This window comes from Charadrius vociferus, unplaced genomic scaffold, assembly GCF_000708025.1.
Source record: "Charadrius vociferus isolate BGI_N301 unplaced genomic scaffold, ASM70802v2 scaffold636, whole genome shotgun sequence".
Taxonomy (NCBI): Eukaryota; Metazoa; Chordata; class Aves; order Charadriiformes; family Charadriidae; genus Charadrius; species Charadrius vociferus.
Genome location: NW_009649189.1, coordinates 1,161,244 through 1,174,879, shown reverse-complemented (window position 1 = coordinate 1,174,879; position 13,636 = coordinate 1,161,244). Strand labels below are relative to the sequence as shown.

The window sequence follows — 13,636 nt, the reverse complement described above, 5'->3', positions numbered from 1 at the left end:
CAATCGTAGGCTCCAAACAGTTTGGCAGGGAGGGGGCTGAGCGCAAAATCCCTCACCACATCATCCGCTCCCCACAGTGGGTGAAACTGCTCACCGAGCATACGAGTTGGACTCAACTCTGACCAAGGAGCACATTTTATTGAAATATTTACACAGCTATCCCTTATCCCAGCTCTCCTCTTCTCCGCACCGACTGTAAAAAAGCTTGTGCAGCACCATTAAGCACCAATCTCCCAGATCTGCTCCTGCCCTCGCCCTTGTCAAGACTCAAAAAGGTTTCCCCGGTCTGTGTGGGCAGACTGTGGTACAGCAGAGTCCAGAGGAGCCGGAGGAGCCGAGCCAGCAGGCTCCCTCTGCATCCAGGCTCGCTGTCCCACATGCTAAAGCTAAAAGGTTTTGGAGCAGTGCCCCACGTGCCCGCTGCCTCTCCCAACGCAGCACCGGGGAATCCTCCAGGCAGAACAAGAGCCCCTTAGGTTTTTATAGCTGTGTCTCGGGACTTGTAAGCCACACCACGGCTCTTCAGCTCTCGGACGATGCCTGCAGCAAGGAGACAAACACATTTCAGTATTCTGTAGGGGTGAGGAGCCCTGAAAAAAATCTGGTTGCTCTGTCACATAGCCTTCATTGCAGAGATCACAAACTGGACAATCATCTTCTTCATTTCTTCTAACAGAACCATTAAGAGTGCTCCCTCTTCCAGTTCAAATGCCTGCAGAGAGCTCCCAAACATCAACTCTTGTTTTGCCTCGGGAAAGACCCAGGTAGAGATTTTCTTTACATTATTTCCTACCTGAAAACATTTGAGTATTATGACTGTACTGAACAGGTCAAGCTCTTAAGGCTAATTCTTAAAATTTTCTGTCACTTCCGGGACCTGCCTGCAGGTCCCACCTTCTCAGTAACCCCTTCAGAACAGGGATAGCAGAAGAGCACCACAAGTTCCGCGCAGCTCTCACCAGCGCCAGGCACCAAGGAACAGACAAATGACAGCCAAATGACAGCTAGTGGGGCCCAGGAGTGCAGCCTGCAGGTTACCGCGCTCCCCAGCCCTTGCACTCCTCCCCGTGATGAGAGGACGGGCTGAGCGAGGCTGAAGACAGCATCTCCCACCTGCACTCCCTGTGCCTCCTGCCCTGCGCTGCCTGCCAGCACCTGCATCCAGCTCACACCATCATCTGCTGCACTCCGGTTATTTTGGATGTGCCCAAAGCTGTGCTAGCAGCCCTCAGCTTCAAGCCTTATGATGTTCCAGCTCCTTCCAAGACAGATGGCAGAGCTCTGGTCAGAAATACGGCACCTGGGATTCCAGATGCAAGCAGAGCTTTTACCCCAGGGATATGGGATTGCAGCGCTCCTGGGAAGGGGCACAGGGCTGGAGTCTGCTCTGGTGCTATGACAGGGCAGGGGCTCTCGGCTAGATGATTGATGCAGTTTCTGCATTACAGAGATAAAGCCAACCCTTTTCACTCTCCACTCCATTTATAAAGGCACAAAACCCACCTTAACGTAAGCCCTCAGTGCAGCACGATGATTGAAAGAGGCATCTGCTCACCGAGATTGCCGTAGCACCCTGTCCTGCAAAACTCTTTTCTATGGACAAACCTTCATGTTTCCCTGCAGCTGAACAGTTGGTTTGAAATGCACTCACTTTCTGGAGTCACCCTTTAAGCACAGTTTATCCCACTGATGGCTTGCCTGGTATGACAGGTTTTAGTCAGCAGCATCTTCAATATCAACTTCTGGTCAGCAGAGCCCTGAATGACTGCAGTAAAAAACCTGTCTACCGAACCCCAAAACCACCCTCCCATTCAGCACCTCCTTCTTGCAGTCATCTTGCTAATCCCTCTGGTTTGGGATGGTGTGTGCTCTGTTCACAACATACAGTGTTCACTGAGCCCCCAAATCCTAATTTATCATGCAGGTACAGCACAATGCTGTACCAGTTTGTCACCTCGGAAAGACAGCTACAGCCCCAATGCCTAACAGAATAATCCCTCGGCTGCCATCCACACAGGAATCTCCCCTCACACAAGTTGGCAGTGTTACCTTGGGGCAGGCGGCCAGTCACAGACACTGCGTAGACACCCGGCTTGAAATTACCTAGGGTAAAGAAAACACCAAATTACCCTGCACGGGTAGGCAAGCATCCCTGCCCGCCTCTGCAGGTGCCCCCATTGGGAGCAGAAACCCCCTCAGCAGCCTGAACAGCAACTCCTGCTGCCCCAGAGAAGGGTTTGCTGGAGAAAAGGGATCTCCAGCTCCCAAACCGGCTGGGAAAAACCCACTCACTGATTCGCTGCCACTTGGAGACCCAGCTGTCCTCAGGGCTCATCATGGCGATGATCCTGTGGTGGAAAGAAAAGGGTCATCACAAAACCTCTAGGTTTCGAAACCAGGTGGGCTTGTACAGTTGATGAATGGGGGACAGGCGAGGATGGCTCCAGGAGCGGGAGCTTGTCCCCTGGTCAGCAGACCTTGATAGAGCCAAACTGCTCTCAAACAAGGACAACAGGAGTCTTGAGATTAGAGAATGATAAATTCCTGCTTTCATATGTAAAGTCAGGAGTAAAGAATGACCGACACTGTGGTTCCTTCTTTGTTATTATTTGGTATATACGACCTGGCTTACTCCTCCAAATGTGTGCCAGGTTTGCGGAGCTACCGCCCAACACCCATCTCTGTGCAGACACAAAATAAACAAGTATCTCGACTCTGTACGTGTGGACCGGGTGAAGAACCCCGATGTGGGACCACAATCCTGGAGGAGGGATGGCAGCCTGGGGACGTTTGCCGGCCAGGTGCCACCAGGGACTGCCCAGGCACCCCGGGGACGGCGGCCATGCCCGGGCCCCACTCACCCGTCGAAGGAGGAGCTGGTGCAGTCGTAAACCATCTCCCGGTTGCCCTTCATCTGCAGGTAGGCATCACAGTTGTCGCAGCCATCGTACTCGAACTGGTCGATGGTCTGAGGGGGGGCGGACAGAGGAGTCAGCGCGGGGATGGAGGAGGAGGAGGACGGAAGGCCGGGCCGGGCCTGCGGGGAACCGGGTAGGGAACCCCGGGGAGGGCCCGAGGGAGACCCTAGGAAGGGAGAAGAAGCTCGGGGAGCGGTACGACTCGTACCTTGACGAGGGAACAGAGCAGACAGGCGCGGAGATGCCGCAGATCCTTGGGGACGGTCTCCAGCGCCATCTGGTCCAGGGGCTCCAGTCACGGACATAACCGGGGCCGAGGCCCGGGGCTAAAATTTAAACGATTTATTTCCATGGGATTTAAAGGGAGGGAAGAGCCCCGATAGGGGCTGGGTACGACGAACCAAAAAAAAAAAAGCAGGCGAGCAGACCGGGGTTAGGTGGATAAATATATTAGTAAATAAATATATTTCTGAGCACATCGGCAATATTCACACATCTTTGTTTCTATCAGACATAAATACACAGTTTTTGCATATATATAAAATGTATTCTTCCTCTTTTTTTTTTTGTTGTGTTTTTTTTTGTTTAAGGGGGAGGGGGGATGTCATAATTTATTTCGAAGCCCCGAGAGCCAGGACAAACTTGGCAAAAACAAAACAAAACCAGACAACAACAACAAAAAAAAAACCCCAAACCTATATTCACATTTCAAAAGGATCTGAACATTATAAAAAGGGAGAGCAGAAGCTCTGTGCGGCAAGAAGAGGTCCAGCCAGCCCGGCCCAGGTCCCCATCCCGGTTGGGTCCTGGGAAGACGGTGTTCCCTGGGGAAAGGCTTTGGTTTTGGAGACAGGGAGTTCGGGATGCTCTGGCTTCCATCACTTTTCAGCTGGGACTTTGGACGCAATGAAGGAAAATGAGCTCTGCTTCATTGCAGTGATGCTGAAGAAACGCGACGACGGGTACCGAGCGCTTGAAAGCATCGCCCAGAAGCGAGACGTGCAGGAACTCAGAGGAGCTGTTCCCCATTTTCTCAGAAATTGCTTCTTCCTTTCCAGGCAGCCAAGGATGGTAGTCCATCTATTGAAGAGGATCTTAAAAACCACCTTCCCGGAGAGCTCCTCCCTCTCCTCCCACCTGAGAACCCACCGAGACAGACCTGCACGCTCTCATTCAGCTCAGCAAACCCCGGGGAGGGAGACCAGCATGTAGGATGGCCGTTTTCGAGATGAAAAGGAGCAGCAGCATGACATCAGGAAAGGAAAACACTCTAAAGCAGGCATTGCCCTGCGCAGCCTGGTAATACTGCAGTAGGGAATGGAAAGGGTGCATTAGCGCTGACCACTTTCTCCAAGAAGCTTGGGGCTTGCCACAGATTCAGAGCCCTCCTCATTTTCTAAGGATAAGGAAGGAAAGAGAGGAGGACTTTTAGACTGCAAACAAGATGCTGGTTCCTTTGAGGCAATGAAATGCATCCCTGGAGGCTCTCAGCTTTCTTGACTCCTAAAGAAAGCAGTGGGAGCACCTGGACTTCATGACCCTCCCCTCTCTAAAGTCACCCGAGCCCTCCAGGATTGTCAAGGACACAGGGAGCTGGTTGAGACCAGCCACGGACCACATGCACAAGAAGTTGAACAAGGGGAATCTAGACCCGCTCCTGGGTTTTTTTCCTCTACTTTAAGACTGACTTCCCTGCAAGCGGGGAAATGTCTGAGTTTGTGTCTTCTGCTTGCTCTGTAGGACAAGCAAGAAGAGCCTGGAAAGGTTAAAATATAATTCTGCTGGGTTCTCTGATGAAAGAAATTCAGCTTTTCTCTAGACTGAAAGGTTGTGCAGCAGCTCGGTCACAGGAGACAAGAAATGAACACTAGTAGCAAGGGAATAACATTTTGCTTTAAAACAGTGCTATTGACTGACTTGTAATACCATCACTTGAATGTCAGTGACTGATTAGCAGCTGGGACAAAGGTGCCTTTTTCAAAGACGAAGGGCAGCAAACCCTGTAAAAAGCCCATAAAACCCCCGTAAAACCTCCCCAACAAAGGAAGCCAGAGACAGGATTATCCTGAACTGGGACTACATAACCAGTGCGCTGTCTTGAGCTGGAGCTGCTGCTTCAAAGGAAGACACAGAAAGCTTATTGAGCACTGAGCAGATGAGGGAGGTCTGTCCCTACAGTGGGTTTCAAATTGTCAGGAGTTACCTTCAGCTCCAGTGTTGTAGCCTCACCAATGCTTCGTTAGCATTAACTCTGGAAACACTTGGTGCCATCTAAATGTGAACTTCATGTGGGAATCTGGCTAATTCTTTGGCCTGAACGATCCTTTAGGGCAATGAACTCTAATTCCCCAGTCTAATTCCCTGCTCTATGAAAACTGTTTGGGTGCTATATGTTTTGAATTTGGCAGGTTTCATTTTACTTTAATGTCCCCAGATTATGAGATGTAGGAAATAAGAACTAAGTGATGTTAAAAAAACCCAAACACAACCCACAAATGGGAGAGGAAAAAAAAAAAGTAATAAACCAAGAGCCTAGCGATTTCTCAAGTTTTCTCTCTCCATCATCAAAATGTTAGAAAAGGCACAAGGGTATTTTGAAAAATTCCTTCACAGGATCATTTCGGGTGTCTCAGAAAAACAAAGATAAGGCTGGGTGATGGGTGGGGGCTCTGCTCTGCATTTATTAGGGATGCTTTTGCTGGGAATTTTTGCTGTGTCTTGGGGCAGTGAGGGAGGAAAGAGAGAAGCAGGAGCCATGTGAACTCAGGGGTTTTCCATGACTCTTGTGACGGGGGCATCTCAGTTCTGACATAGGCTCAAAAAATGAGTTGCTCTTAACAGGGCTGGCCATCACACCTATTTTGAGGGTAGGTGGAGGAGTTAGAGGATGAGGGAGAGACTTGTTCACATTGCCAGATGAGAGGGTGGATTCTTTGCAATGGAAAGAGTCTGACCCAGCCCCTTCCCAGAAATGCTGACATTGTTCTCTTGTCTTCACCTCTCCTGCTGCTGGCAAAACACCGCACACGGCCAAGATGGCATCAGCTGAGGGACAATGAAGTGATCAAAAGTGGTGAGAGCTGTTGGTTTCCAATGAAGTCAGAAGCAGCACCTTGCAGGGCAGACCCTGTGAGTGGTGAGATGGAGAATAGCTTGTTCCTGTGTCTGAAATAAGAGTGGAAAAGTTAAAATGAAGAAGTCTGGCTTTTGACCTAAGTGAGGAAATGAAGTCAGGAGCTACCAGGCCACAGAAAGTCATTTCTGCAGCTTTTGGTCTCGAAGGCTTGTTTATTTTTGAAGTGTTTAGCAAAACCTTCTGTGGCATGAACATGCCAAAATAGCAGCTTGCACTCGCTCCGTGAGCTCTCCAGCTGGTGACTCCCAAGACTGGTCTCTGAGCGAGCCAGCCCACGCAGGCAGATGCCACAGGATGAAGATGGGCTGCCTGTGCCTTCAAAGGAGAAGGGGACCTGGAGGACACGGCTCTGTGTTTGCGTGACCATCGCAACGTGGGAACATGTGAGGAGACCACAAGTGTCACGTTGTTTATTTGCAGTCTGCATCTCGGCGTGGGCCATGCAGGTCAGGGCTGGTCATTACGTCATTGCCTGTGCAGGGAGCAAGACGTGAGCTTCTCTGTGGTTGGTATGCTGAACATCTTTGTCCACTGCAGCTCTCCAGTAAGAAAGTAGGCCAGTGTTTTATTAAACTGAGTGTTCATGGACATCCTGGACCTCTTCTTCAGACCCTGCATTCAAAGAAAAGGAAAAAGAAAGGTGTCAGCTACAACTGGCTGAACATTCCCCAACTCTGCAGCTGCTGGGGCCTTGATCCTGTGATACAGAGAACAGATGCTGCAGTGAAAGCCACTAAGTTGCTCCCAATATTTTGGAGGGACTTTTATGGCCACCTCCCCAATCAGTTTATTCCTCTAAGTTAAAGCACAATAAAGTGTAAAGATAAGACGCCAAGCCACTCTTTAAATATTTCAGAAGATACAGGCTAAGGGCATGGTGCACCTCAGGATTCACATCGCTACTACATGTTTGCTTTTTGAGGAGAATCTCTACAGCCGTTTTAAAAATTATTAGCAAGAGAAAATAACACCAATTCATATTCACATGGGGCCACGGCAGCACCTTCCAGGGACAGGGGACAACATGATCAGAAACTCCAGACAACAGAAGCCGACTGCAAGTGATGTGCGTGTGATGGCACGTGTTTTTTACCGCATTCGAGAAGTTGCACAAGTTGCTTCCGAGTCCCAAACAAGCCAAACCCAACGAGTGGTGGTCAGCTGCAAATGCCAACCCCTCATGCCCAGCAAGGACTGCAGCTCATGCTCTTCTCCAGCCCCTTCTGCCTGGTGAATTATTGACAGGCAAGTGCTGAATAGTTTTACTTTGAAACATTCAACATAAGAGCTGCCTAGAAACGCTGCACCTGGAGTTGCTGCTTCAGATGGTCCCTTTCTCTCCAAGTGACCGAGTGCTGACGCAGAAACCATGGTCCCTTTCACACATGTCTCCCAAGCCTGCCCAGAGCTCTCACACAGGGTCAGCGTAGGCCAGTAAAGGCATACATGCATTATTTTTCACATTTCCCTTTTTCCTAACTGTTCCCAAGATCAAAAGAAAACAAATGCCCTTGTAGGTATTGACAGAGACCAATTCAAAACAGTCACAGCAAATTCTTGTTTGTTATACATCACCAGCTGTAGGAACAGGACCTCTGAAAATTAAATACATGGGAAAAAAATAAACAAATGAGATTCTGCTTTGAAAATGTAGCAAATTGATGTGGGAAAATGAATGCACAGACACAGTGGTCTGCATATACACGTGTGGGCAGGCATGGCCAAAGCGCCACAGAATTTGAGTGTATCTGGCATTTGTGATTTGTGTCACGGGTACACTGAATAACCCATTGCCAACTGCTTCTCGTGTACACCAACTTCTGTGCAATGCAAAAGATACAGCTTCCATCACTCCGAGATCAGTCAGATGCCCCAAGTTTCAAACAGCATTATTAAAATATCTTCTGAAAAGCCAGCCTGTGAGAGTGTGCCCCACTATACAAACAGAAAGGAAGGTTAAAAAAGGGTCTTGAATTGGGAGAGGCGGCAGAGCCTCAGCTGCAGAACCGGCCATCGAGACCAACACAGGGCAATAACCTGAAGGAGCACACCTTGGTGATACAACAGAGATCTTGTTCTTTGGTTATTAGGTTTTAATGGTGGTCTTTTTCTGTCCTCTAATCCCTTTCCTGCTCTCTAGTAAAGATCAAAGACATGACATGAAAGGGAATGGCTAAAAGGATGAGCAGAAGATGGAGGAGAGGGGGAGGATGGTGGCAGCGTGCTGCAGGAGGGGAGATATCCCAGAGAGAGAAATGAAGAGATTTCATCAGCCTGTGCTGGGAGTAATCTGGCTGTTCTGGGACGAGAGCTGTGCATACTGGGGTGGTTTAGGAAGCCATCTAGCTGTAATTCACTGCTAGTTGTCTGACTTCTCTTAAAAGGATCCATTCAGCATTGCTTGAGGATTGATTTGTCAGTGAAACAACTCCCAGGTTGAGTCTCCCAGGCAAGAGAAGCCAGGATGTATCTTTATGCAAACCCCACCAAGAAAAGCTGGTGGAGGTGCGCCAGGAAGCGGTGTAAACTCCCAAGATCACGCAAAGCATCTCTGATGTCATCTGTGGCGCCCTGGTGATGGCTGTGGGCAGCGGTATTCCCTCCGATGCCAGTGCACAGCACTGCCTGCCCAAGAGGAGTTTCTCCAGGGGCTGTGGACCACAGCTCAGCCTCCCCTTGCAGCTGGGCGAGGTAATGGCACACCTGGAGGGTGCTGCATCCCGCGGGAGCACCATCAGCTTCTGGAATCCCTGGTTTAGGGACTTCCTGAGCCAGGGAGGGTATTTGCATCTCTGCATTTGAGAGCTCTTGATCTAGGCTCTTGAACCCTTTTTACTTCTGGCACCTACATCCTCTGGGCAAGGAGCTCCAGTTTCATTACACACCGTGTGTTACCTTATTGGATGTTCCAAAGTTTCTGGGTCCTGTTTGATGCCACCACCTATTTTGTTATAAGCACCAGTTAGTGTCTCTTATCTGCCTTCTCCCCTGCTCTCCTGATTTCATATCCTGTCTTTCATATCCTCGGCTAATCATCTTTTTCCCACATGAAAGCCTCTATATTCTTTCTGTTGTCTCAGAAAAACCTCATTGCTGTGATCGTAGTCGATACCTTTCTGCACTTCTCCCAAGTCTGCTGCATCCGTTTTTGAGAAGCAGTGATCAGCGGCAGATCCTAGCTGTGAAAGCACCACAGGCTTACCCAGATGCATACCGGCACTTTCTGCTTGTCCCATGTTTGTTCCCAGCCAGCTCCGAATAATAATAAAATAAATAAAGAAGCGGTTCTGCTCGTGTGTGGCATTTTGTGCTACTTACACAGGATTTCATCCACCACTCTTATTGCCCAATAATGCAGCAATGGGAGATCCTTCTGCAACGCTTTGTGACCAGTTTTAAAGCTGATAGGCCTGAAGGATTTTGTCTTTTATAAATGTTGCCATCTTCTCTCCTTGTCCAGGATATTTATGAACTTGCTGAAAGGTGCAGACAGTTGGAGAACTCCACTTTCCTCCTTCTTCGAGTAACCTTTCTCCATTAAGACTGAACTGCACTTTGTCTCCTATTTTTTAGCAAGTTATTTACCTGTGAGAGCACCTTCCCTTTTATGCTTTGAGAGCTTCATTCCCCTAAAAGATCTGTGAGGCGTTATCTCTCTCTACAAAAGCTGTGTTGCCTCCTCCCCTGGTTTTCACATTTAGCCATGTGCCAACAAGTCAGACCCTGTATTTGAATTTTTAACAATTTGCTTGGCAGGAAAGTCAGGCTCATCGTTCTGTGGCTTCAGCTATTTCAAGCTGCTATTGCCCTCAGCTCTTCCTTCTGGCTCTGGGCATGGGTAACAGATTGCAGTCCACGTTCGTGATTTAGCAGTTTTGTGCTTGAGCCCCTGCACAATGCCCAGGTGAGTGACCTGTAGCCCTGGCAATTTGTTACTATCATCTACTTTACTGATGTGCTTCCGAAACGCTCAAACTGATGAGCTGATTTATGAGGGATCCTCTACTCCATGCCCTGAACGGAGATGTACCAGGCTGGGAATCTCCTGAAGCACTTCCACGCTGATCACTAACACAATAAATTCAGTTTGCTCTTTTGCTATGCAGTTACAGCCCTTGAACGTCCCTCTTAGACCTGTGTTACTCCCTGGACCTGCAGAGCCTCTAGCAGCCTTCTCCCTTCTGATGGAGCTGAAAATGTTTGCATTAATAATCTCTCTTTTTCACAAGTTGTTTATAGCCTGCCTCACTGTGGCTCTGCACTTAGCTTTGCATCCAACTCTTTTCTGATGTCTTTGTCTAGCCACACCTTCACTTTGGAAGAACGGCTTCTTGCTTCTAATTGCCCTCTCTGCTGCTTGGCCAGCCCTTTTCTGGAGCTGCAAATGATCCCTGTGCCCAAAAGCATCTTATTCTTTTGACTGCTTCTTTCAGTATTATTTGAAGTAGATTCTCATCACGTAGGCTCCTCTTTTGCAGCCTGTGCTAATGCAGTGTATTATAACCTGAATGCCATACTCCTCCTACTTAGGCACAATTGGGGATTTTTGTGTTACTTGTCATGGGACTTTACACTCTCCTTAACGCACAGTGTCCCTGCCCTGCCACCAGAAGAGACACACTCTTCTCCTCTCTGTAATTTCACCTGAGAATTATAGGGTCCTACTGTTTGTGGGGTTTTTTTTTAAACTGGGTTTCTGAAAAGTTTATGTCAAAACTTTAATTTAAAGCTGGGCTTTTTAATTCATCCACTTATATTTTTAGCCTTGCAACATTTATCTAGAGGCATATATGCATTTCTCCTTGGTGTCCTTGTCTACTTTTCGTGTCCTGCTTACATGGGACTGTCTGTTGAGATTGTTCTTTGCTCTGTTTACTCGTTCTCTATTGATTTATGTCCAGTCCCTTTCTCAGATAAAGAACCGATGTGATTATAACTCAGAAGTTGTGTTATGTCAACCAACATGTTTTCAGCTTTAAGGCTTTTCAGCATAAGCCCTGCATGAACTACTGCTCTCTTCCACTGTCCTCAGTTCCTAATAAAGTTAAATCCTTCCTTTCTACATATTTTCTCAATCTTACATGGAGATTCTGACTCTTTGGCTGGTCCTCAAAGCATCCACAGAAGCTACTGAGATCAATAGACATAGAGTCCCACTGTTTTCAAACACACTGGCCCTCCTAGCTCCTGGTAAAGGCAGGTAAGAGTGAACGAGGGCTGCATGTGCTCGGCAAAGCACACTCACACTGGCTCTGGGTGGGTGGCAGGGAGACTTCCCCCATCACGCCATCAGGAGGTGGGCACAGATCTGGGCTGCTGGGACATCTCCAAAGAGACAGAGGCATCACAGCAGGGGCCCTTGCAATGCCCTGGGCGCTGGGTGCACCGCCGTAGGTGCACACTCCTGCTCTGGTGGCTTGGGGAGTCCTCCCAGTTTCATTTTGAAATGTGAGCTCAAAGCAACTCCTGAGCAGCCTGCCCTCACGCCAGGAGGGCTCTCTCCACGTGGAGGTCCCCTGCTGTGATCCTGGGAGGGCCATGTCTTGGCCATATCGCTGCCCACCACCTCCAACTCTGAAGACATCAGGACCCAGAGCTACTGCAAACCAGAGCAACATCTCTGCACTGCTGCCGCCTTATCTCTCGAAACGGCAGCATCCCTCCGGGCCCTCTGAAGAACCTCCTGTATCACCTATCTGCAGTGTCAGGCACTTCTGTGCCTGGGAAAAAAAAATAAATATATCTGTTCCTGGGAGTCTGGGAGCCCGGAGCGCCGCAGGCAGCCAGCACCGTGCCCCAGCCAGCCTCTCCCCCTTCCCTGCTGCCTCCTTGGCAGGCGCTCCAGCACCGGGAGCCTGGGTGTGGTGTAGGGCTGGATAGACGAGCATGGGGAGGAAGTTATTATCTCCGTGGCACAATGGGCACGGTGAGTCACGAGTTTAAGGCCAGTGTTTTAACAGAAATTAGGCAGCTAGATCTGTATTTGGTACCTAAATCAAAACGATTTGCCGGAGGAGCTGCAATGAGTCAGTGGCGGGGCGAGGAAGGGAGCCAGGCTCTGCTCAGAGCCAGCGCTGACTCGCGGGTTGCTGTACCCAGAGGAGCCCGAGAGAGCGAGACCTGGGAGCTAAACTCGGTGAGGTTCTTTCAAACAGTCTCATGCGCATTTTTCCCTCTCTGTACAGCAGCCAGGCAAAGGGCCAAACTTTAATTACAACTGATTTCCAAAAGACACTAAAAAGCAACTCCCACGCAACAGAGGCAGGTGAGAAATGAGGGATGTGCAAATCCATAAACTCATTTAGTCTGTTCTTCTACTACCACCAGCCACGCACACTTCCTTCCTTATTGATTCTGGTAAGCTGGTGTTGGCTAAAACAACGAGAGCCCAATAAGCCCTAACGATAACAACTCTGCCAGTAAGACATCCAGACTGATGTAAGGACACTGAGAAACATGGTCCCACGCCTTCATTTGGGAGATATTCCGTCTGCTAGAGATCTTTAGTTAAAAATAGCCACCTTATTTCTCATTTGTATTATTTTAGGACGAGACTGCAGGGTTTGGTGCACTCATTAATAGGCTTGCTAATCGTTTGGGCCATCACCTCCAGACAGGTGAGCTCTGAAACACTTCTGTTGTCAGTGGTCCTGTAGGAAAGCCCATCGTGAAGGTCTATGGGCAGCCAGTGTACCTTCAGCAAAGCACCTCATTTGCCTGCTCGCTGCAAGAAGAGGCCAACAACAGACTTACCCCGACTGCCCTGCTGAGACGGGCAGTGAAGGTGAAGACTCAGACTGTGTCTGGGGGTGCCCGTCCCTGAGAAATCAGCAGGACTTGGGCGGTTTCCCTCCTGTCCTGACAACCCTTCCTCCTGCTTTTTCAGCTCTGAGCCGGACACTAGACACTTCCAGAGCGGCCGAGAGCCCGAGCCACAGGGCTGGGGAGCGCTTGGGATAAGGGGCTGGACTTCGGGCGAGCAGCGGTAGCTAGCGGGGTGGCCATGGGGAACATGAGCATCGCAGGTTTTGGGCAGGGCTGAGTCCTCAGGCAGGAGAGCGGGGTCAGGCTCCAGGGGACACTTTCTTTTCCTTCGGTGATGACGGCTCTGTAAGCTGTGTCTCGGGGGCAGCGGGGCAGGAGATGACCCAGCTGCTCCTGACTGTCTGTTGGCATCTACACTGAAGTCCAACCTGTCTGGAGAAGCAGAGGGGGCATGAGGGGGCTCCCGGCCTTGCTGGGGACAGGCTGGCTGTCCTGCCAGAGCTGCCTCCTGTGGCACAGCACTGCTTTCCAGAGGCTGCTGACAGTGATGGCTTTTCTCAGTCCTCCTTTGTGTCCGAGCACTGTGGAAGCCAACCTTGGCCCCAGAGTAACGGGATTTGCGCTGCCCAGGCCCCTGCCCGGCCCGCCCGGATGGACACTCCATGTCTCGTCTGTAGTGGTGGTGCTGGTGGTGGTGGTAGTGGACGTGGCTGAGCACCTGGGGCTTGGCCGGAGCAGCACCCCCGGGCACCATCAGGTCCAAGGACCTGGGCCGCGTCTCCCTCAGCGCCCGCGGCTGCTCCCGGCCCTTGTCTCG

At 49.9% G+C, this 13,636-nt stretch overlaps 2 protein-coding genes across 2 annotated transcripts in view; both read right to left on the bottom strand.

Moving 5' to 3' along the window:
* Nucleotides 1-284: 284 nt before the first annotated feature.
* SUPT4H1 (suppressor of Ty 4 homolog 1 (S. cerevisiae)) lies at nucleotides 285-3,195 on the bottom strand. Its single transcript, XM_009888857.1, has 5 exons — nucleotides 3,127-3,195; nucleotides 2,862-2,968; nucleotides 2,293-2,348; nucleotides 2,050-2,103; nucleotides 285-540 (listed from the first exon to the last, which is right to left on the bottom strand). Exons 1-5 carry the CDS (start codon nucleotides 3,193-3,195, stop codon nucleotides 473-475), a joined length of 354 nt encoding a protein of 117 aa, XP_009887159.1. The 3' UTR covers nucleotides 285-472.
* A 3,427-nt stretch (nucleotides 3,196-6,622) lies between these two features.
* Nucleotides 6,623-13,636, bottom strand: part of RNF43 (ring finger protein 43) — a 57,826-nt gene continuing 50,812 nt past the window's right edge. Inside the window, exons 9-10 of the mRNA XM_009888878.1 lie at nucleotides 12,808-13,632; nucleotides 6,623-6,666 (exon numbers count right to left, since the gene is read on the bottom strand). Coding sequence (XP_009887180.1) covers nucleotides 6,623-6,666; nucleotides 12,808-13,632 — 869 coding nt within the window. The remainder of the gene's footprint in view (nucleotides 6,667-12,807; nucleotides 13,633-13,636) is intronic.